This window comes from Protomyctophum parallelum (genome assembly GCF_964188405.1).
Source record: "Protomyctophum parallelum genome assembly, chromosome: 6".
Taxonomy (NCBI): domain Eukaryota; kingdom Metazoa; phylum Chordata; class Actinopteri; order Myctophiformes; family Myctophidae; genus Protomyctophum; species Protomyctophum parallelum.
The window spans coordinates 13,358,073-13,381,206 of NC_139701.1; the positions used below are offsets into that span (position 1 = coordinate 13,358,073).

Here is a 23,134-nt window from a genome sequence, read left to right on the forward strand (position 1 = left end):
AACATCACGCAAATTGGTACACAGTCTCTCTAGAGCCATTCAACGAAACGGGTCTTTCAGATTTCTCAGACTCCATCCTGATTGGTTAAGATTGGCTTCCAAAGTTCACAGGAGTGCTCTGTTTCAAACAAAATGCTGCAAATCATGAACACATCGCGTGATTTCCGTGAAATTGTGCACCCACATTCCCACTAGGCCGAGGACGAAATGCCACATGAACAATTTCAACTCAGCCTCAAGGTGGCACTATAACTGGCCGAAAAGTGTTTTCACCTCTAACTGCACATCTGTGGATAACTTTGTATGCCAACTCCCTAGAGGCCAAGGAAAAACCTTTGCCTGGAATTCTTCACATCTGCTCATCCTGGTGGAGACCTGTGCCCAGAAGGGCACTTTTTCTAGTTAATAATTATTATTAGGCCATTAGAAATACGTTTGAGGGACATGAACAATATGATATTAAATAATAAAAAACGTGCACGTTGTAGTTCCTTAAAAACAATATGATATTAAATACAAAAAAATGTGCACATTGTAGTTCCTTAAAAACAATATGATATTAAATACTAAAAAACATGCACGTTGTAGTTCCTTAAAAACAATATGATATTAAATACAAAAAACGTGCACGTTGTAGTTCCTTAAAAAGTCCATAGACTTGGCTGCCACGTAATTTCGTAAAGCCATGCATTGGAGGGGCTAGCGCCACTCAAAAAGATTTGGAGTGCATGGTTACATTGCATTAGAACAGATTTTTTTGCATCACAATGCAATGGCTTCCAGACAAACATATCAATACCTGGATATTATTATTATTCAAATTATGATTTCCTTTATTTGCCACACCTGCCAGCCAGATCCTGCCTGTCATGGGAGCTAAAGGGGAAATGATGACTACATAAGGACTCGTACCTACGTTTAAACCAGCCCCCCGAGGTGATGGAATTCAAATCTCTAAAGCGCTTGTGAGGAACACTCAAAACAGCAGCACTGTGCTGGGACCACCACCTCACGTCAGTCACACAACCGTCAGTCAAACCCCAGACAAACCCCGCCTGGGAAGAGGGTGTGTGCGCGCGGGGGGTAACATGTCAATAGGTGGGAGTCTTCACTCCAGGCACTGTCTTGTGAACGGGTGAGACGCTTGATGATGATTACTGAAGTCCAGTCAGTGCAATCTCCAAGCACGACAAATGTAACAGGATTATTAAAGAGGCTTTTTTTTAGTGTTTTGTGACGGTTCCTGCGGACATTGCAAACAAAGACTCACCTGCTTGTGCATCTCAATGTTGAGCCCGTAGGACATCTCATAATACTGGAAAGAGAGAGAGAGAGAGAGAGAGTGTTATTATAAAATGGAAAGGGCACAGGGGGAGGGAAAAAGAGACGGGCAGACAAAGAAAATGTGTGTGTGTGTGTGTGTGTGCGTGCGTGTGTGTTATGTACACTCTGTGTTAATGAGAGGGCCACCCTCTAGGCGTCAACCCTGTTAATCACCCACTCTGTCTGCAGGCGCATTGGCTCTGTCACTGGAAAACAAACAACAAGGATCTCACACACGCACATACACACACATGCACGCACACTTTCTTTTGCTCACTCTGACACGATCTTTCATTGATACACATTACACACGAGCATGCACGTGTGCACACGCACAGACACACACAGCCGCACACGCACACAAAGTGCTCCTCTCTCACTCGCTCTCTCTCTCTCTCTCTCTCACACGAGCGAGCGAGCGGCTAGGTCCAAACGGCAGCTCCCTAAAGTAATTACAGCGCTGGGGAAATGGAGGTGCCGCCGTTAGCCGTGGGAGCAGGGCAACCTGATAGCCTATTAGAGAGGGGGGGAGGGGAGGGTGGAGGGGGGCTGGGGCTACGAGGCCAGGCACGAGCACGAGCATGCGCGTGTGTGTGTACGTGCGCGTATGTACCTATACCGTACGTGTGGTGGCGGGCTGGCTGGCTGAACGACTGCGTGAGTCGTGTATGTGAGCATGGGTGTGACAGAAGTGAGAAAAACAAGGCGGAACGTCTGTTGCGTGTGCGCACACCGATGTCGGATTGTGGGAGCGCTGCACACACACACACACACACACACACACACACACACACGTGTGGCATTAGCGAGCGTGTGCATGCGTTTGGTCTGTGTCTGTCTGTCTGTCCGTCTGTCTGATGCAGGGGAGAGCAGCGCAGATCAGATGAGATTAGACCCAGTCAGAGGATCAATTAGAGGCAGAGTATCAGACGGATACACAGCCATGGCCACCGACAATGAGATTAGAAGAGGAGGACCGCGTGTGTGTGTGTGTGGTCATCGTGTGAATAAAGAGGGAGGGATAAAGGAGGGCAGAAAAGGGGGGGGGGGGGGGGGAGTGGACACCTCGACTAGGGAGGGTAACGCAAAACCTTTAAGAACGTGTGACTGTGAAATTCAGATTTTGTTTTTTTTCTTTAAATAAATAAATAAAAACCTATATATATATCTTTGTTTCATGCTTACTGCAGTGCTGCCACTACGACTTGGATTTCCCTCAGGATGAATACAAGTATGTCGTGTCTGTATGTGTCTGTCTGTCATCAGTTTTTCCAATTCGATTTAGCCGTTTACCGTTTTCACAGTTGTATTATACTTTTATACGACTATCCCTATTTTGGGCATGACGTTATATAGGCGGAAATGTTCAAATATTCTCAGATTTGAACTTATTATTTTATTTTGGAAACTATATGGCTTATATGCTTGCTCCTCCCATGGGTTCCCTGAACTCGGGGTCAGTGCTAACCCCTTGTGACGCATGGCCAAGATTAACCCATTCTGGAACCCCTTTTGGTGTTTTAAACATAGTTATAATTTAGCTATTGAAAAATAGCAGATCTACAAGCTCATAGCGCGCCACCGCTACGAGCTTGTAGGTCTGCTATTTTTGAAAAAATGTGAAAATATGGCACACATCTTTGAATATATATTCTTTCAGAGCAAACGTTTTTAACTCAAATCTTTGCTTCTGAGGGGTTCCTGGAACAACATATTTTCAGATGGGAGTCAGTGGTCAATTACATATCATTTTTGCGGTTCTTGACATGAAATATTGAGCACCACTGATACAGAAACATCTTTCAGAAAACTGTCAGAATTTAGAAGACATTTTTTAAATGTCGACGTCAGGCCTAAATGGGTTAAGTTCTGAGAAGAACCTCATGTGAAACAAAGTATGGACACATGCAGAATCCACACAATGTGTTGTTACACGACACGTTTACTTCTTGTAGTTGCAAAAGAACTGTTAATGACGCCCGAAACAAAAGAAAAAGGGAGGGAGGGCTAGCAGCAATCATAAAATGGAGAGAACAGCAGAAAAAAAGGAGACACAGGAGAGCAATTACAGTGCAAAGACAAGAGGTGTGGATGCTGGAGGAAGATGATGGGGGGGGATGGTATGAAACTATGAACGCTGAACAGAGAGGCATAACACAAAAAAAAGATAAATCTGTTTATTTTAGACGGGCATGCATTGCCCGTCAACAAACGTGCGCGCACATTTAGAGTACTTCATTTGCATCCACTTCGTGAGATTATACTTTGCCTGAGGACTTTTTCATGTTTATGCGTGTGTGTGTGCGTGTGTGGGGGGCATGCATGCTGGCACACAGAAATGAAACTAACGTACACGTACACACACACACACACACACCGACACGCATAGAGCCACTCACCATGATATAATGACGCTGCATCTCAGACTTCTCGCTGGCCAGCTTGTCACACTCCAGCTTCAAACTGGTGAGGAGAAGGAAGGAAAGAAGGACCTCGTTAAGTCTCTCTACAACAAAGTGTCAACTTAACACCACTGGCATCGTCCCAATCATCATTAACACCACTGGCATCGTCCCAATCATCGTTAACACCACCGGCCCCAGAAGGGCCACTACCTACTGGCTAAAAGTGGAACTGCAGCGGCGTTCGTGGAGGTTCATTGACGTCATGTGCGTTAACGTGCGTCGTCATCCCGGGGCTTAACTTCCACTCACTCGAGCCGTTGAGTTATGAATGGTACTTCCGGCAGTCTTCCGGGTGCTTCAAAACGCCACTGAGCAACTTCCGTTGCTTTGCTCCGGTCCTCACATTTTTGATAGCAAATTCCAATTAAGTCTTTTGAATAACAACATTTAGTCTGAAATTGTTTTAGTCTTACTCTAGTCTTAGTTGACCATCCGTCTATTCATCTTCGACCGCTTATCCGTGGTCGGGTCGCGGGGGCGACAGCTCCACCAGAGAGCTCCACCAGAGAGCTCCGGATCTTAGTTGACCGAATGTCAAAAACCATAATCTTTTAGTCTTAAGTGTTAATTTTGACAGCAAATTCTGATTTAGTCTTTAGTCTTTTGAAAACACTTGGTCTAGTCTTAGTCCACTAAATAACCAAAACCTTAGTCTTTTAAGTCTTAGTCAACAAAACTAACAATGCATCAATATCACCATCATCACTACCACTGTTACTTTCACCACCACCATCACCATCATTTGGCCAATTTTGACAACGACGAAGGCCTGCGCGCCGAAACGCACTTGTCTGTCTGGTATGACTGCTGCTGCGGAGCACTATCAATATTAAACAAAGACTTACTCGACTGCGAGTACAGATTTTATTCATTTTCTATACTTTTCACCACCATCGTCGTCGTCAACTTGTGAGGCGTTTTTTTCCATCTTTGTGAGGTGTTAATCAATTAGAACAAGTTGGGGGTGGGGGGGGTGGAGTAAGGAATGTCGCGGGCGAAGGTAAACTGAGGACAAACCCAAACCGTGACTTCAGAGAGAGAGAGAGACAGAAAGCTAAAACATAAACATGTGTCCGTGACTGTGTGTGACTGTCACAGGCGTGGCACAGTGAGTAAAATGGCACGTCTAAATATAGTGTGTGAACGAACGAACGCACGCTCAGCTCAGCTCGGAGGCTCGTCCTCCTCCTCCTCCGTCCAACGCGACGACAACCATTAGCTGTAATCATGTCAGCGCTTGATTGTCACGCCAGGCGACAGGACAAAGGAGGAGGCGTCGACAGTCACCAACGCCTCGTCACCCCCCCAACACCCACACTTCCTCCTCTGCATTCCTCCCGTGGTCGTATCCGATCGAAGCCGCGAACTATGCCTTTCAGAGGTGTCATCCGAGGACTGGATGAGAGCACGAGATTAACCCATTCTGACCCGAGATCAGATACTAAAAAAAAAAAGTCTTCTACATCCCGACAGTTTTCTGAAAAAGCCATGTTTCTATGTCAGTCGTTCTTCGATTTTTCAAAACAATAGCAGACCTACAAGCTTGTAGATCTGCTATTTTTCAATAGCTAAAGCATAACATAATGCTAACACCAAAAGGGTTCCCCCGCCCAGAATGGGTTAAATGAGGGCAGATATGTAGCATTGTTGCACGCGGCACCCGGATATGGTGCAAGCTTTTGGGGGCTGAATCTGAAACCTTGTTTGATGTCTGTAATAATGTGTAATGTATGCCCGGGATGTTCTCTCTCTGCTGGAATGACAATTCGATTACATAGTGAGCCGCTGGTACAATCTTGATCGTCATTGTTTAATTGTCTTAAATGGCAGGCAGACTGCCATGCTGCATGTGGCCCAACAATGCCAAACCCTGCTAATGTGTGCAGTTGTTGTTTTAACTGCAGCAGTGGTGAGGTTCATTACGGGCCGAGCTCCTGGTGTCTGGAATCTGAGAATGATCACCTTATCGATCAGGCTTATCGAGCCGGGTTCTTATCGAGCCCCACTATCGAGCATTTTCTATTATTTTGTGGAAAGACAGGAGACAATACATTCAGAACAGAACCAGTATCTTTTTACTAGGGCCTTCAAATACAGCACATTTCTAACAGGCAATTGACCTTTTTTACCAATAAAATAATATTAAAGAAACTGTTCAACTTAAGTGTTATTTTGCTTACCCTGACAGCGCTGTTTGGCAGGTATCAATACACTTTTAGACTGACACGTTTGTGCCAGCATGGATGATTAACATTTATTTCTCGATCAACTCTTGCCATGATTGTTTGAACATGACGTCATGGGCCACTATGCTCGATAACAGGCTTGATAAGCCCAAAACCGATTGATAACGGGTACTCAATAAGCTTGTATATAAGCTTGTAATAAGCTCGGATTTTATCGGGTATCGGTTATCGAGCTCCATCCCTATAGGCTTGACCCATCCCGGTATCTGTAGTAGTAGCAGGGACTGGGACGACATGAGGATTACATGTCACGATTATTGGGGAAAAAATAATTGCGATTAACGATATTATCACGATAATCAAAATGTGCTTAAAACTTAAAATGGCACTTTTGTTAACCACTTGAATCTCCAGCATCCCTATTCCTATAGCAGATCCACTTTGGGTTGTGAGCTTGTGGATCTAATACTGTTTTGCACTTTACAGGTCTGTTTAAGTGTGTTCAAGTATAGAGGGTTTACAAGGGTTGCAGCTCAACAACAGCTCATTGTTATACGAGTGTATGACGGAGGCCAATGTCTGCGATATCACGATAAACGACATTAACGATTATAGTCTCATTCCGGTACCTGTACACGACCGTATAACTATACTTTACGTTACTCCTAAGCAGTGTAATCTAATGCATATGTACCTTTCTCCTTTTCACTGTAGTGTGTATTGCTTCGTACCGATAGCCGTCTGTCTACTCTGTTCCTGTCCAGCCTTGTCTTGCTTACTGTACTTCTGTCTGTACCACTCAGGCTTGTGCATACATATCCCCGTGTGTGATTAACCCATTTTGACCTGAGATCAGATTCTAAAAATGTCCGTTTGAAAATGACAGTTTTCTGCAAAAAGCTATGTTTCTATGTCAGTCGTTCTGCGATTTTTCCAAAAATAGCAGACCTACAAGCTTGGCATGCTATGAGCTTGTAGATCTGCTATTTTTGAATAGCTAAAGCATAACATAACACCAAAAGCAAAGATTTGAGTTAAAAACGTTTCCTCTGAAAGAATATAGATATATTCAAAGATTTGCACCACATTTTCCACGATTGTTCAAAAACAGTTTTTCAAAAGCTAAAGTCTAACATAATGCTTAAAACGCCAAAAGGGGTTCCCGTCCAGAATCGATTAATACATTTCAGAACATGCCCTGTGATGCCGCTAGGCTGTCATCTCGTTATCAGAGCCTGCTTACAGAGAGGTTCAGCCGAGTTCAACTGGTATCTTATCTTGACTTACATGGTGAGCATGTACGTGGAAACAATGAATTAATTAATATACAACTTTTAGTATGTAAAGAAAAACACTCATGGGTTAGACTAGCAAACAACAATTGTAATCATCAATGGTAAATATTAACAAGGCACAAAAATCGGCAGAACTGAAATATTTAAGATTAACCAATCCGTTTGGCATTATACACTGATTATAAAAATACAAAGATTATTTTGTTTATATAATCATAATGAATTTAAATACCCAGGAAAACACTGAAATGTACGGTTAGTCCTGTTGAGTCTGTACTGAGCAGTATGTGTGCATTGAGGTGTAACAAATCCCTGTAACACACACACAGGATGACAAAAAAGGTGATTGCGATTCTGTCCATGCCTTAGCTTATTTTCTACTTTTATTGGACAGAGGGATGCAGACAGAGGCTGCTGGCAGGTGGAATAATGTGCTGCTGTTGCCGAGCCAGCTCAGGTAAACAGGCAGGCTGCACAGTAACCATCTCATCACCATTCACCTGCTCCTCTGACTCTCTGCTCTTCCACCGTCTGTGTGTGAGATGTGCAGAGGTGTGTGTGTGTGTGTGTGTGACACACTGTGTGTGTGCGCGTGCACGTGATATTCCACTTATCCAAATTGCTCCCCATCCCTCCTACAAAAAAAGAAAAAAAGAACACAAGCCATGCCTCTGTACATTGCGTAGGCCGTGCAGTATGGGGGTTGTCATGACAACAGGCCTCTACCTGGGATTGGCTCCGTGCCTCGTCTGATTGGTGCTCGGTGAGCCCCCGTCGGGGGGGGGGGGGGGGGGGGGGGGCTCTCAAACGACACTTTGATGGAGTTTTATTGCAGCTCCTTCCGCCTCTAAATCGCTCCTGCTGTCATCTTTATTTTGATTTATGTATTCCCTGATCTATTTATGCATGTGAACGAGGGGATGGGAGGGGAGGGGAGGGGAGGAGAGGGAGTAGGAGGAGGGGGGGGAGGGGAGCAGAGGGAGGAGGAGGAGGAGGAGGAGGAGGGGGCTGAGACAGAGGAAGACGGCGACAGCTACAATGCTCACTACTAGACTCTGGGGAATGCCTTTTTAAAGGCGTTGGTGACAGACAAGCGCAGCAGAAGCAGCGGGGAGCTACAAAGCCTGGTGTCTGTGGCGACCGAGCTCCCCCTGTACCCCCGATACGCCCCTCCCTCATGCATGTTCTGAACGCACCGACGGGGGAGGAGAAGAGAGAAAGAACAAAAAAAAGGTATTCTTTCAACTGCGACCCCGGCTTTCTGAAGAGGGTTAAACGGCGTTGCATCACCGCTGTGGGAATTACACACAAAAAAACAAAAAGGCAGAAAGGGAGAAAAAAAGAAGACATAAAAAAGGACTGCGCAGGTTGTTTCACAACGCGGGTAGTGTTTGTTACAAACACACGACAGATAAAGCGTGTGCCAGGGCTTTCATCTGCTCTCACCTGTCTACATTGAGCCTATGTGTATGTAGCTGGCAGAGAGGGAAGTCTCTGGAAGGTTCATAGAGGACAGGTGGAACAAGAGAGAGACGACGTCCTCAGGCATGGAATGGAAAGAAAGCCCACACTTCAAAAGATGCCAGACATGCAAAGCCTGGCTGCCGAGGAGGCGCTGCTGGGATAAACCTGCAGTTCTTCTCCCCCGGCCTTCCCTCAATATGTGTGCCGTCAAAGCAGGGATGGCAGGGAGGTCACTTATAAGCCACGTTCTGATAATACGGATACGGCAGTAGGAGAGGCGTTCTCGTATGCGACATGATGCGTTCTCATTCATGGCGGAATAGTCGAGTACAGTACTTGCAATACTCGTGTGAGATTATAGGGCCGAGTAGCTGCCGGAGGCTCACCTGTTGGTTCACCAATGAAGGAAGAGTGTTTGAGTGTGTGTATGCGTGTGAGAGTGATAAATTAAGACAGCTGCAGTGGATTAGTAGCCTAATCAAGACAGAGAGATACAGAGAGAGATGTGTGCAGGGGCGTGCGTGTTTGAATACAGGTGCAAGGCATCAGTAATCAGCAGAGAGAGAGAAGCGTTAGTGCTCCTGTACGCCACAATTGGAAGGGGGTCTCGTCCCGGGTATCTTTTCTTTTGAAAAACATTTACAATTAAATACAAGCCCACAACGCACTGACTAAGGGCCGATTCATACTCCTATTTTAGAGCCGAATAAAAGTCGGCTCTGTAGAGCCCACAATGTGACGTCATTTGAGGTTCGGGGGGGCGGGTACCGTCCTAAAGTCGGCTCTTCGGTGCTACTGAAAATTTCTGACGAGCCGAAATCATTTCGGCACTACAGCGCCGAAACAGCGGTAAAATAGGAGTATGAATGAATGAATGAATGGTTTTCTGCCGAGTAAACACTAAACAGCTATGAAAGTGTCCATTTACAGGAAGAATAGAATAACGTGACAGAATCATCATCACTCATTATCACAGAGGTGGGCTCTAAAGTAATGATGAAACATCTAAAAACTTAAATCAGACTGTCTTTTATCACCTCACGTGAATTCACTTATCCCCAGCCAGATTCAGGTGTAGATCTTAGTTGGAAAACTGCCATAATAATATAAAAGCATATCCTCAGTGTGTATCTTTCATGATGTACCCAGTTATTACTTGCGCGAGCAGAGCGTGCGCAAGCGCTGTTTTCGGCTGCGTATGTCGTTGACACCCTCGGCCAATCAGGGTTTTAGTCAGCCTGTATAAAGGGAGGTTGCGCAATCCGGTCTAGGATCGCTAAAGAAGGAAAGGCCAAGCAAAAAAAAAAAAAAAATCAGCGATCCGGTTTGATATCAATAATAAAGCTCATCAGACGGAACGTTACGCTAGAAGCCAGTATCCCACCGACTCAATGGCTATGTGGATTACAGACAAACACATACAGAGACTTGGAATATTTATAGATAGAAACCAAAGGTACAAGATATAATCGGCGCCTGAAACGATTTTTAATAGGCCGATATCGGCCTATTTATGCCGTATCGGTATCGATCCGATCTCCAAATAACTCAGATTATTTTCACAGATGCTGTTGACGCAATAATAACATGACTTGTCAATAGTTTTGTACTTGCAGAGCGGCAAGAGGCTCAGCTGTTGAGCCCTCCCCATTCACACACACGCTAACGTGTCTACTCAGAGCAGGCTGGGGGGAGTGGGGGGCAGAGTACGCAGCGGTGTGACACTGAGAGAAGCCGTATGCCATAATAGCAGTACTAGTCAAACAGCAAACAACTTAACAGAACTTGTTGGAGAAGGTTTCTTGTACATATTAACCCATCTGCTGCCTCCTGGTGGACGCAGAGCAAACCGCAGACTGCCGAGCCGTTTGTACTGTGACACACGCTGGGCCTCACATCCTGTTTGGGCGGCCATCTTAGATGCTAAATAAATAGCGTCAATGCTAGCGAGCTAAAATGAAGCCATCCTTGCTCTAGTCTAGAAAGTGCCAATGTTCCCCATCTAGACCACCGGATAATCAGCAAAGACCTCCGGACATTGCGCGTTTTATCCAAACCATGGAGAGCTCCGGAGATTTCGAGTTGTTCAGCTTTTTAGTCAGCCTGTATAAAAGGGAGTTTATGCAATCAAGTGTAGGATGATAGGATCCTGCAAATAATTCCACAGCACCCATATATGTGATTTGCAAGTATTTCAAATATTATTAGAATATCTTGTGTTTGTGTACCTTTGAAAGTACTTTGATAGTTTTAGTATTAGTATTCTACCATTATTGTTGACATTGTTACTGCAGGGAATAAAGGTATTGCAACTTCTCACTTTGGGCATGCAGAACGTGTCCATTTATTTCACACACTGCACTCACACTAACACAACACACACACACACCTATCCTCTTAAAGAGCCCATGGTCAATTATGCCTACAATACATTATTTGCAGGATCAATTCATCTTCGTCATCATCATCTTGAATGTCCTCCCTAATAGTGTTGACACAGTCTCCACCATAGCATTTGCAGAGAGGAGTGCAAGGCAGGTTATTGTTTGAGCAGCTGCACCATCCCTTGCAACCTGCTTTGCAACCACATTTGATGAGCTCAAGTACTGCCTTTGGAGCAGGGAGGGCAAGACACCTGACTGGAACATACCCTCCACTAGCTGAATTCCATCCATTTTGTTCGATTGGTGGAAGCTCAGGGCAATTTGTCAGGTATGAATGACTTATCCCGCATTGTGATGTAGTTGGCACAGAGGATATGTGGTAGCAGTGCAGCACGAGTTGGAGGTAGCATCTCACCCTCCAAGTTCTTTGACCGAAATAGTTCCAATCTAGTAATGGCAAGGTTGTTGGACCTTTTGGACTGTAAACACGGCATGCAAAATGCTCCAATGACTCCAATGGTGATGGAAGCTTGCCGTTAACAAGCTCAGGAGGAATGGAACCCATTCCAAGGTCCTTGAAGCAGTTAATGGCAGGATCATCATCATCAAGCCTCAAGTAGGCATTGACCCATGTCTTCTTGGAGATTCCAACAATTTTTCCTACCCAGTCAGCACCAGATAAATTGTGTAGGCCCAGGAACATTGTGTAGGCCCAGGAAGAATGTAATTTTTTGCCCCATCTGACACAAGCGCTGATGAAACCAGACTCTTCAATGGTGTGTTCTCTTTGAACAGATTGCCTCCACAGTGCAACTCAATCAATTTACATTGCTTGAGAGCATTTTCTCTTGACCTCAATGCAATCTCTCCTGAGAGCTGATAATGTTCTTTCCTTGAAGACCTGGAAGCTTTTTGGAAGCTGTTGAGGTACTGATTCACTAGACCAGAAAGATGAGGTGTGGTAGTGACTAGTCGGTCCAGAGCTGCTTCATCTCTACTGAGTCCAACCATCCCACCATGTCCCTTTAGCTTCTTGATTTCCTGCTCAAGGGCTTGATCTGTGAAGAGATGAGTGAACGGTATCTCTGACTTTGCCACCACAAATTCACCTGACTTCAGTGCGTTCCATGTTTCTGGGTCATCCTGTTCAAGAGCGTTCATTTGGGCAAGATAGACTGGCATCAGTCGAGAATATTTAAGGAGATCACAAGCAAAGAAATACTTGATGAGTTCCTCTAAGGATGACATGTAGCCCTCCCAGTCACCTGACCGACGGCGACAACAGAAAGACAAAGAGAAAAGAGAAAGACAGCAGCAGCCTGGCTGATCTTGGCTGATCTTTATTTAGCAGCAATATTTGCTACACTTGGGTCTGAGGCACCTTACTTTGAAAACAGCTGATCTACAAGCTCAAACTACAACCTTGTAGATCAGCTATTGTTGGCTAAAGTTCTCCTTGGAAAAGGGATGCTACTGTATGGTTCAAGTGGTTTAATGTAAAAAAAGAAAAAAGTTCCTATCCCACAATGATTTGGTGGGCCCCTGTATAGTAACTCTGAGGACCCCCAAGGGGTCATGGGCCCCCTGTGGAAGACCCCTGGTATTGGCTACTACTATTCTTTTATATCAGAGCCCAGCTACAAATACTTTTATGCTTCATTCATGATCTAATTTGACAATATTCTGGAGCAGGAGCAGAGCAAGGAATGTAATGAGAACTGGGATAGGCCCAGGGGTCAGTCCGGGAGGTCCCAGGTGAGGAAACACCCCTACCAAAAGTCAAAATAGATTCTTTTGACCACTTTAAAAGTTTAAGAAATCAACTCAGAACTAAACAATTATAATATTATGAAAATCGGACATTAACTGGCTGGCATACTGTTCTGGGAGGTCCCAAATAGATGACCCCCCCAGAAACGGGGTGGGGGTCGGGAAAATTTGAACCCCATCATTTTCTCATAGTTTGGACCCTATAGAACCAAGATCTGCACTACCATCCTCGTACCACACTAAAAGACTGGCACATATAAGCCGAGAGTTACATTTACATTCAGGATCTCACGGTGTGTTTGTGTTCTTTCTGCCTACTGAGGCAGACCGAGGCAGTACAATATTACATTATATTCCTGAGCGAGAGAGAGGGCTGCTGACTGTATGGAACAGGCATGGCTCGCCCACACGAGAGACATAAAAAGGCATCAGGTTAATGTTCACGGATATAAAAGTTTACACGCTCACGTGTAGCTATACTTAAGTGGCCAAAAATGTTGTACTACTGCAGTACTGGACAGCTCCCAATGAACGTGTGTACTTTATGAATTAAGAGTGCTGATGAAAAAGAACATGCACACGCAGCAACAAAACAGTGTGTTTGTGCGAGCGCGTGCGTGCGTGCACGCGTGCCGTGTATATATGTTACAGTAAGATTGAAAAACCAGTCAGATTTAACCCATTCTGGGCGGGAACCCCTTTTGGTGTTAGCATCATGCTATGCTTTAGCTATTGAAAAATAGCAGATCTACAAGCTCATATTAGTTAGTTATTTATTTACGTAGGATCCAAAGTTCTCTAGGGCGGAACCTTTGCTCTTTTCCGCCTGACATTTATTAGCGTTACACATACCCGAGGAAGTCTGCTGTTTTCCGCGTGTTTCAGTGTTGACAGTTTGTGTATCTGCAATGTGGCTCATAGCGTCATACCAAGAAATACCAAGCAAACAAACAATTTCCTCTTACAAGTACTGTGAGGTTACCAAGGTACAGTTTTGTGTTGTTTTTGTCCATTGATTTGTGTGTGAGTTTCTTGCATGTTAAACAGCTAAGGACTACAAATGTTTGGCTGCAGTCAATTATGAGTATTAACGCTACGAGCTTGTAGGTCTGCTGTTTTTTGAAGAACGACTGACATGGAAACGTAGCTTTTTCAGAAAACTGTCAGGATGTATAGAAGACATTTTTAGAATCTGATCTCAGGTCAGAATGGGTTAAAGAAAAAGGAGTGCTCGTCTTCTTGGAGTTCACCTCCTGCAGCAGAAGGGACCTCAAAGGGACCGCCCTGGGTCCAGCCTCCCGGGCCGGAAAAACCGGTGCTCCCTGTTTTTTTCCTTGATCTTACTGCTTTCTCGATTTTACTGTAACGTACGTGTGCGTGTGTGTAGCTTCCTATTCACTTTGCAGTTTAGTATTACAGGTGGGGGGGGGGGGAGGGGGGGAATGTTTAATCAAGAAAAACTAAATGGTACGTGTACAGCCTGAAGATATGCTGCGCTCTATAAAGAGCAGCACTTTAACTGCTTTTAACTGCTTCTTGTGCGTGCGTACGTGCGTGCATGCGCGTACCTGTGGTACTGTGCTTGGAGGAACTGGAATTCATCCTTGATCCTGTCACATGAGTCAGAGGTGGTGAATTTCAGCTGCTGTGATGAAGCCTGTCGGGGGGGAGACAGAAGTGAAAAGGGAGAACGTCAGACAAAAGGAGAGCAGAGGGGTGTGTGGGGTGGAGAAGCATAGAGCAGAGGTTGTTCATTTTCTTTTCTTTTTAATATATTTTTATCCCACGATTTTGTAACCCATTTTTCACCCCTGTGTCAATCATCTAATGTGATCCTGGGCTCTACACATCACATCCTCCAACAACCTAGTCCCCATATATGGGGGACAAGGGGAGAGCAACGGACTTGAACTCATGCTTCCTTCATGCCTGAGTGTCCAAGTTGCTCCTTTACACCTGACAGGGGGGAGTTTCCCTGGTTGGACGTAGTGCGTGGAAGGAACACGTTATTCCAACCAGTTCCTTTCCCCTCCATCAGGCGCCCCAGCTGGCCAGGGGGAGGCAGTTTAGTGACCAGGATTACTGCATGTTTTTTGTGAGGGTACCTACCCTAGGGGACACGGGGAGAACATGCAAACTCCACACAGAAAGGCCCTTTCGCCAACCCCGCCTTCGGGTATGGGCACTGATGACACGGAGGAGGAAACACGCCGCCAGCACCCACAGCGTCCCGAGCGGGAATCGAACCCAGGACCTTCTAGCTGTGAGGCGACAGCACTACCAACTGTGCCACCGTGCCCCCGGTTGTTCATTTTTAAAGGACTCCCCGGATCTCTGAGACTATAGTGTTCAAATGGAACCAAATGCAGCCATTTGTACACTCTTAAGAGTTACAGACCTGTAATGGTCCATTTGGAACCACCTTAAGGACACCCAAGGGTCCCTGGGACCCTACTTTGAGATCCACGGGCAAAGAGGACAAATAAAACAAAAGGCCATGAAATCAAACCGTTTCAGGTATGTGCAGTCTAAAGTCTAAAAGGGCCGAGCAAGATACAAATATTAACCACTTGAACCCTAGCATCCATATTCTGGGGCTAACACTTGGTGAAAATATTTACAGAGCACAGAGCAGAGTGGGGGATTAGGAGGACAGCAGAATTACTTCAATGTCTCGAATAAATTTGGATACGGAAACTTTTAGTTTCCGTATTAGTTTACGGAAACTTTTAGTTTCCATATCTGTATTTTACGGCACGGGTGGTAACCTATAGCCTAGGCTACTTGGCTGTAGAAATGTTTGTGACCCATAGCCCCATAGAAGTCCATGTATTTTGGCCCAACTTCACATAGACTGTATTACCTTAATAAACATGGTCATGAATACTTTTTGCTTCCAGTCACTAGTTTAAAGTCTAATTTCTAATGTCATAATATTCTTTTTGGAAAATGATGGTCCCATTTATTTAAAAAAATGACCATAAAGTCTCGCATGTTTTGAGGGGCGTGGTTACCGTTACAGTCTATGAACGGGATCCCCCACCCACTCGAGTCAAAATAAAAACCAACTAAGAAGAAGGGGGGGGGGAAGTCCCGCCTCGTTGTCTGGGCCAGCCAATGGGCCAGCTGGGCCCAAACGGATCTAGAAAGATGGCGACTTACAATTCAAGGACTGACAGACTTCATTTTCGTTCATGTTAGACCCGGGGAATGCTTTGTCCATATTCTTTACAGTCTATGGTCAGGTCCCATTTGTGGGTCCCTTGCTTCCTACATTTTATTTTTATATATATTTTTTCTTATATTACTTTATTTATAGGATTTTCATTTTGATAGACAAACAACCCCACATATACCGCACCCTCCCCGGTTCCCTCACAAAAGAAGAAGAACAAACAATGATAATAATAAACAGGTAATAAAGGATATAAATAAATAAAAATTAATAAAAGAAATAATAAAATACATACAATAAAAACTGCCTTTTACTAGATTAAGGGGCTACACAGTGAACCGACCAGACTCTAACGAGACAGTAGTACAATTGATAAAGGAAAATATAGGTTGCCAGTTAACCACACATCCAATTATCACTATAAAACATGACAAGCAAAAATGAAAAACTTTTGAAAGAGTTAAGAGTGTACATTGTTTCTAGAAATCAAGGGAAACATGTAGACATGTAGGAAAACACCTATAACAGCTAGGATACAGCATCAAGAGATAGTGAAAGGGTGAATTCAATGAAAGGGGACCAAGCCTTTACACATTAATGGTCGAGATTTGTACCTGTTGTATCTGAGCTTCTCCAACGGTATAAAGGATAGAACATCCTTGACTTGACCCAACTTGTGAATGTTGGAGGTTTATCAGATTTCCAATTGTGGAGAATAAGTCTCCTCGCTATGAGAAGAAGAAAAGAAAAGAAGAAGAAAAAGCTATGAAATTGGCTTGGGGAGAGGTAAATAGGGTTGGGATTCGGAAACGGGTCCATTTCAGACCCGGTTCCGACATTGTGGATCCGGAGCCGGTTCCATCGTTTTTTTATTAACTGTTCCCCAAACGGATCTCATCAGTTGTCATTTAGAGCCGCTGTGTCTGTGCATGCATGCAAGCAGAGCCTGGGGTGATGTCACCCCACCTACATGACTGAGTGGGGTCGGGGGGGATACGCCCACTGTTCTGTGCATTCAGCGACCGCCGCGGAGCGAGTGGGACAGTATGTCGCCAAAGTGTGGTTAACAGAGGGAAATGACTGAGGCTGAGCACGCAAAGTGCAATAAATGCGATGCTATAGTTGCCTGCAAAGGTTGTTGCAACTTGTACCACGTCCACATTGAGGAAACATCTCAAAATCAATATGCCTACACGAGTCCACAACTCACGAGATTAATCTAGGCACATCGCGTTTGTGAGCCATGCGGAAAGCCGTGCACGCTCTCCACCACAGCCGGCGGGGGACAATCTGATGCAAGGCTGGTTTACTTTCCCCAGGCGAGTAACGTAATGGAAAATAAAAACTACTAACGTCTACAGAGCTTTTCATTAGGCGTGTTGTACAACTGTATTTTATGAATCACGTTAACTATAGAGCCAAATCAATTTGTCTGCACTTACTTTTACAACTTCTAAGCAACTCGACTGCTTTTGATTTGGCTCTGAATTAATCGCGTGACTGTTGAGAGCCCAGCGTTTGGGTGCATATACCTCCATAGATTGATTACTTTATAAACAGTTTGCAGAAAAAAGCACTACAGTTCAATACAAGGTCTGCCAAGACTGGATTTTTTATATTTTTTATATTTTATAATCCAAGAAAGCACTATGGCTTGTTTCCATTAGGGTGAGGGGTCCTTCATATTAAATTAATCTGAACATTAAAATCCTAACGAATCCCAACCCTAGAGGTAATTGGTGCATCGTCGTCGGGAACTCCAAATATAGCAGTTATCGGGTTGGGCGCAATGGTATATAACAAATGGTTGAGAAGGTATCACAAATACTATTCCAAAACTGGTTCAAGGAAGTGCATCCCCAAAGCATATGTCCAACAGATTCTGGCTCCAGATGTCATCTTATACAAGTAGAGTCAATGTCAGGATACATTTTAAATAGTTTTTCTCTCGAGAAATGCAAACAATGTATTATTTTTAATTGAATTAGGCAATGTCTAAGACAAAGAGGACAGTATGAATACGCTTCAAAGAGAGTTCCCACGTCTCTTCCTCCAGCTCTAAATTCAGATCCTGTTCCCAGGCTGAGTTTGTCTTATCCAAGAGAGGAGGGCCAATCTCCTGTAAAGCCTCATATATATATTAGATATGCTACCTTTGGTGTATGTATGGGTCCCAGTCTAGCATGGTGTCTATTATACTCTTATCTGGCATAGCTGGAAATGGAAAGTGTTCTCTAGCCAAACTTAGAGATAACTGAAAAAGTGAGAATTTGGTTACATTTTATTTTTAATAATTATTATTTGAAAACATTTTCAAAAAACATTCCCAAAAAAAATGCAACATTTTTCATATATTGTCCCCCCCCCCCCCCCCCAATCAAAGTGCCCAACAAAGCTCAAAGCGACGTGTTGCGAGCGTGTAGATCTGCTATTTTCACTAGTTTGGGTCCCGGGGAGACAACATCACATCTCTCTTTAGGATCACGGGGCCAAAAAGGTTTAGGAACCACTGGTCTAGAAACATGGGGGGGGCTTATGCCACTCACTCTAGATAAGAAGAGATTCAGTTAAATGCCTAAAATAAATGTAGGCTTCCCATGAAGTTTGGGTCCCTGCCTGCATTGTGAAGCCATATCATAGCTCTGTGTGTGTGTGTGTGTGTGTGTGTGTGTGTGTGTGTGTTGCTGCTGGTAGTGCTTATTGCCATTCCGTGCACACTTCATTCCCCAGGCAGGCAGCAGCCAGCCAGCGGATGGCCTGGTTGTGTGTGCGCTGGGAGCCCGCCACGCAGCGAGCATCAAACCCAAATAGGGACCAAATCTCATTATTTCGCAGCAGGCTGCATAATGGGTCAGGTGGGAAATCGACATTCCCCCCCCACCACCACCACGACTACGGAGGCATAAAAAGCCTCAGAAATCTGATTGCAGCACTTATGGGAAGGCAGCCTCGCCACCGTTAGAAATGACCTGTCGCTTTGTACTGCGCTCCCCACGGCACACCGCCAGGGGTTCAGTTTCTAACCATGAATAGGGCCGTTTGGCATTCCAAAACTTGGGGGGAAATACGTTGAAACTACTGGATTTCTTCAGGTTGAATAAATTAGGTAAGGTCTATGTGGCGTAGTCGTGTCCAAGTATATGCACTGCAAACATAGCCTATTTGACCAACGGCGGAAAACGTTGGCTGGACAGGACACAAGAAAACGAGAATAACTTTCACTTTCACTTGTTCAAAGTTGGCCGGCAGATTTTCCAAGAATGGAGGAGGGCCATTTTGATGCTTTTAACATGAGACAGGAAACCGACTCTAAAGAGACAGGTCAATGTATTTGACAGAACAAGCAAATTGGAAAATGGAACCGGAAAAGACAGACAAACCAATAATCAGTAGGCATGCTATTAAACGATTCTCTCAACTCACAAATACGATTCGAGACACCCAGACACACATTTTTTACACAACCTCTCAAATTGCACTGCACTCAAATTGTGACTTGATCGCAATTTAAATTGTCACCAGTTTGAATCAATTTACGATATATAGTTACATGCCTAATTAGTTCAATTTACTATCATGTTCCCAGTTCCTATTAAAACTTAAAAGACAGGGGCCTGTAGTGGGTGCAGCAAGTTGAACTATTAAGGCTTTCAAAGTTTCCGAGTGAGAAGTGCCGACTGCTGACATTGTCATGCTGCCACCATATACATAAAACCTCAATCCGCTCAAACCGGGACTCGGTATAGAGACGCAAAAGGCTCAGCCTGTAAAGCACTGTAACCTTTTCCATTATCTCTCCTGTCAGCCAGGCAGACAGCCGTGGCTCAGACACTGCATATATCAGCTAGGCTAACAACATGGGGCCTGCTGTGCTGTGCCACGTAAATCCTGTGCAAAGTAAACACAAGGCAGTCCTAACTAACAGGCTGCTACACAACTCTACCCTGCACTAACTTGCTCCCTGCCGACCGTCCCGTGGCATGGATTCTTTCTTGCATTTGCAGAAGAGTCAACGTGTGTGTGTGTGTGTGTGTGTGTGTGTGTGTGTGTGTGTGTGTGTGTGCGCGCTTTGCGCTAGAGGCGGAGTCATAACCCTAGATCTGATTTCCTCCCCGTGTAGTGCAGCAGCATGCAAAAGTTCTAAATACCAAAGGTTGGCTCAGTCAACAGCCTCAGGTACAACATTCCACTCTATGGAGAAAGAGAGAGACAGACATATAGAGATGGACGGACGGACAGACAGACAGACAGACAGTCGGGCATTAAGCAACTAGTCGACTAGTTTACTAGTCAACTAGTAAACCTTGTTGGTACTAGTTGACTAGTTGATAAGAAAGACAAATATTTTTATTTTCCCGATTTTGTAGGCCTCAAGATCGGGCAGATTATAGTTATAGTCACCAATATACATTGTTTTTAAATGTACAAATATTTATTTTACACATAATAGGTAGTTAAACAACTAGTCAACTAGTAAAAATGACTAGAAGTGAATGCCATAACAGACAGACAGACAGACACTAAAGAGACAAAAACAAAATCTAAAAGAGAAAACGATACAAAGCAATAGAATGAATGGCAAAATTGCAAAATGAAAGAGACAACAAGAAAAAAAAAGAAGCAAGCAAGACAGAAATAGAGCCCTGCCTTGGAGTAATAACAGAAACAAGATTCTACAAATCTACAACCTGGATCAGAGAGGAGACCTAAAGGGCTCCTAGGTAATGCCTTTCATCCACACAGCACTTAGAATAAAGACAAGGTTGCTGGCTGGAAAAAGCATTTTCATCTACAGTACCAGAATTTACTCATTTATTTACTTGTAGATGAATAAAACTAAGCTTTAGCACTTTTATGTTTTGAACAGAACATAACGCTATAACACAATGGCTGAACGACTGCCAAAATTGGCTGATTATACCAGTAGACAAATAATAAATAAATAAAAACACACACAAAAAAGGACCAGAGCCAAAATAGTGACTTTTGGCTGACAGCTGGTATTCATTTTCTTTGCCTTGCTGGAGGTAAGCTGGCAGAATAGCACTAGTCAGGGCCCCCCTGCGTCAAATGGAAATAGACAAAACACAATTGCAACTCAGTTCTAACTGGACATTACTCAAAGCAGACAATCCCTGACCAAGGTAACTCAGGTTATATTTTCACTCTCCACCTGGGGCTGTCACAATTACACATTAGCTTGACGATTAATTGCCACAAAAATTGTGATTTAACGATTTAATTAGCGCTTCGCTAAATCCCACTCCAAAAAGAGATTGTCCAATGCCAATCCAAATAGTTTAGCAACTGTTGCTATGCAGGTCAAGCTTTCGCCACATCATAGCTGTCAACCCATCCCCAAATTTTGCACACACACTCCCTGGATGCCAACAATGAACCTCTGCCCCAACATTTCCAGAACGGCCTGTTATAGCGCCACCAGGAGGCCGACTTTTGAAAAAAAAAAAATGATATTACTCAAACTTTCCGCAAATCCTTACACACTATCTTTATAGTCATGTGTTCAAGATGGATTTGTCCGATATTTTATAGTCCATCCTAATTGGCTAAAATTGGCTTTCAAAGTTTGCAGGATTGGCCCTATTGAAACAAAAACCCTCAAATCATGAATGCAGCGTGCAATTTACATGAAATCTTTCACAGACTTTCCTACTAGGCTGAGAAATATATCCCACCCTTTTCACATTGGCCTGTTATAGCGCCACTAGCCTCGGTACCAGGCTTTCATTTTTGTTGGTGCAAAAATTTAAAGCCTGGAGGAACGCATTGGCCGCTCTGGTCTAAAAGTGGGAGTCAACCCTTCCGGGTGGGCGTCGCTCCAAATGATGTGACGTAGCGCTGCACTAGGCGGGAGAGGAGGGGCCGGGGGTGACGGACAGATCGATGAGATCCAATCAGGGCGTGCGCAAATCTGAGCCGCGACCCGCCCCTCTAGACCAGAAACCTAACACGTTAGCTCAGGCTATAGCGCCACCAACAGTTGGATTTTTGCAAAACACATTTTTGGAATAAAATGCCTCAAATCATCCAATTGCCATCAATGGTGTAAGAACAAATGGCACCCTTGATGATGCAACTTGGGAACCTAATAATACCCGTTATCACAGCACCCGTTTTAACTGTCTGTGTCCCACATGGAGATCTCTATCTGCCTGTCTCCCTGTGTCTGAGGGCAAACTGGTTAAGTAATCAATTGGCAGGTGTGGGGTTGCCATGGCAATCAATTGGCTGAGGCAGAGGCTGGAAATTGCACAGGTGAGGGGACTTGGCCTCATTAGGCCCACTGGCAGAGCTTCACCAGAGCCTTTTGTGGTGGTTCTGGACAACCGTGGGTCCGACCGACTCATTACCGGGCACTGCACTCCCTGCAGGGGTGTGGAACGTGTGTGTCGAATTTTAAGTCGATGGGGCAAACGGTTCTCGAGTTACGTGCATTACAACCGTACACACACGCACACACGCACAGAGACATTTATAGTAGGATATGAATAAAACAATATTTAGGTTTGGCTTTTAGGCTTCGTAAATGAAAAGTGCAATGAGCAGTTATGACAAATAACTTAATACCTTTATACATTATATGAATAGTGGAAATCTACAAGCTCAAAACATGTTTGGACCTTGTAGACTATTTTTGAAAATCCAACATGGAAATGATTATGACAATTATGACGAGTGACAATGATGCAATAACAACTGCGATTATCTCAAATAATTGAATTAGACGATTATGCCATAATTGTAACAGGCCTATCATTCTCCACCCATTGCATCTACAGAGCATCAGCTGTGCAGAGCGCACATCTCCGCCAGTCTGGGTCATCCACTCAGGGCTGTGTGTGTAAGTCATGGTCATCAGGGAAGCGAGGGGAATGTTCAACATAATGGTGCACTCACTGTCGCATGACTCGTAAGACCATTTCTCCCTACGTTGGTGAAGAAACAAAAAGAAGAAAGCACACTTTCTGCACCGAACAGTGACAACATCTGTAGGAGTAGCAAGAAGCGTGTTCTTTTTGTTTTAGGACAAAGCTAAATGGCAAGCCTCGTT

At 44.3% G+C, this 23,134-nt stretch overlaps 1 protein-coding gene across 3 annotated transcripts in view; it reads right to left on the reverse strand.

Moving 5' to 3' along the window:
* tle5 (TLE family member 5, transcriptional modulator) overlaps window positions 1-23,134 on the reverse strand; it is a 66,256-nt gene that overhangs the window by 19,588 nt on the left and 23,534 nt on the right. For 2 of the 3 annotated variants that reach the window (XM_083767556.1, XM_083767557.1), the window contains exons 2-5: window positions 16,677-16,790; window positions 14,456-14,544; window positions 3,723-3,786; window positions 1,271-1,315 (exon numbers count right to left, since the gene is read on the reverse strand). In XM_083767556.1, the coding sequence (XP_083623682.1) occupies window positions 1,271-1,315; window positions 3,723-3,786; window positions 14,456-14,544; window positions 16,677-16,790 (312 nt within the window). The remainder of the gene's footprint in view (window positions 1-1,270; window positions 1,316-3,722; window positions 3,787-14,455; window positions 14,545-16,676; window positions 16,791-23,134) is intronic. The other variant, XM_083767558.1, reaches the window with a different exon arrangement.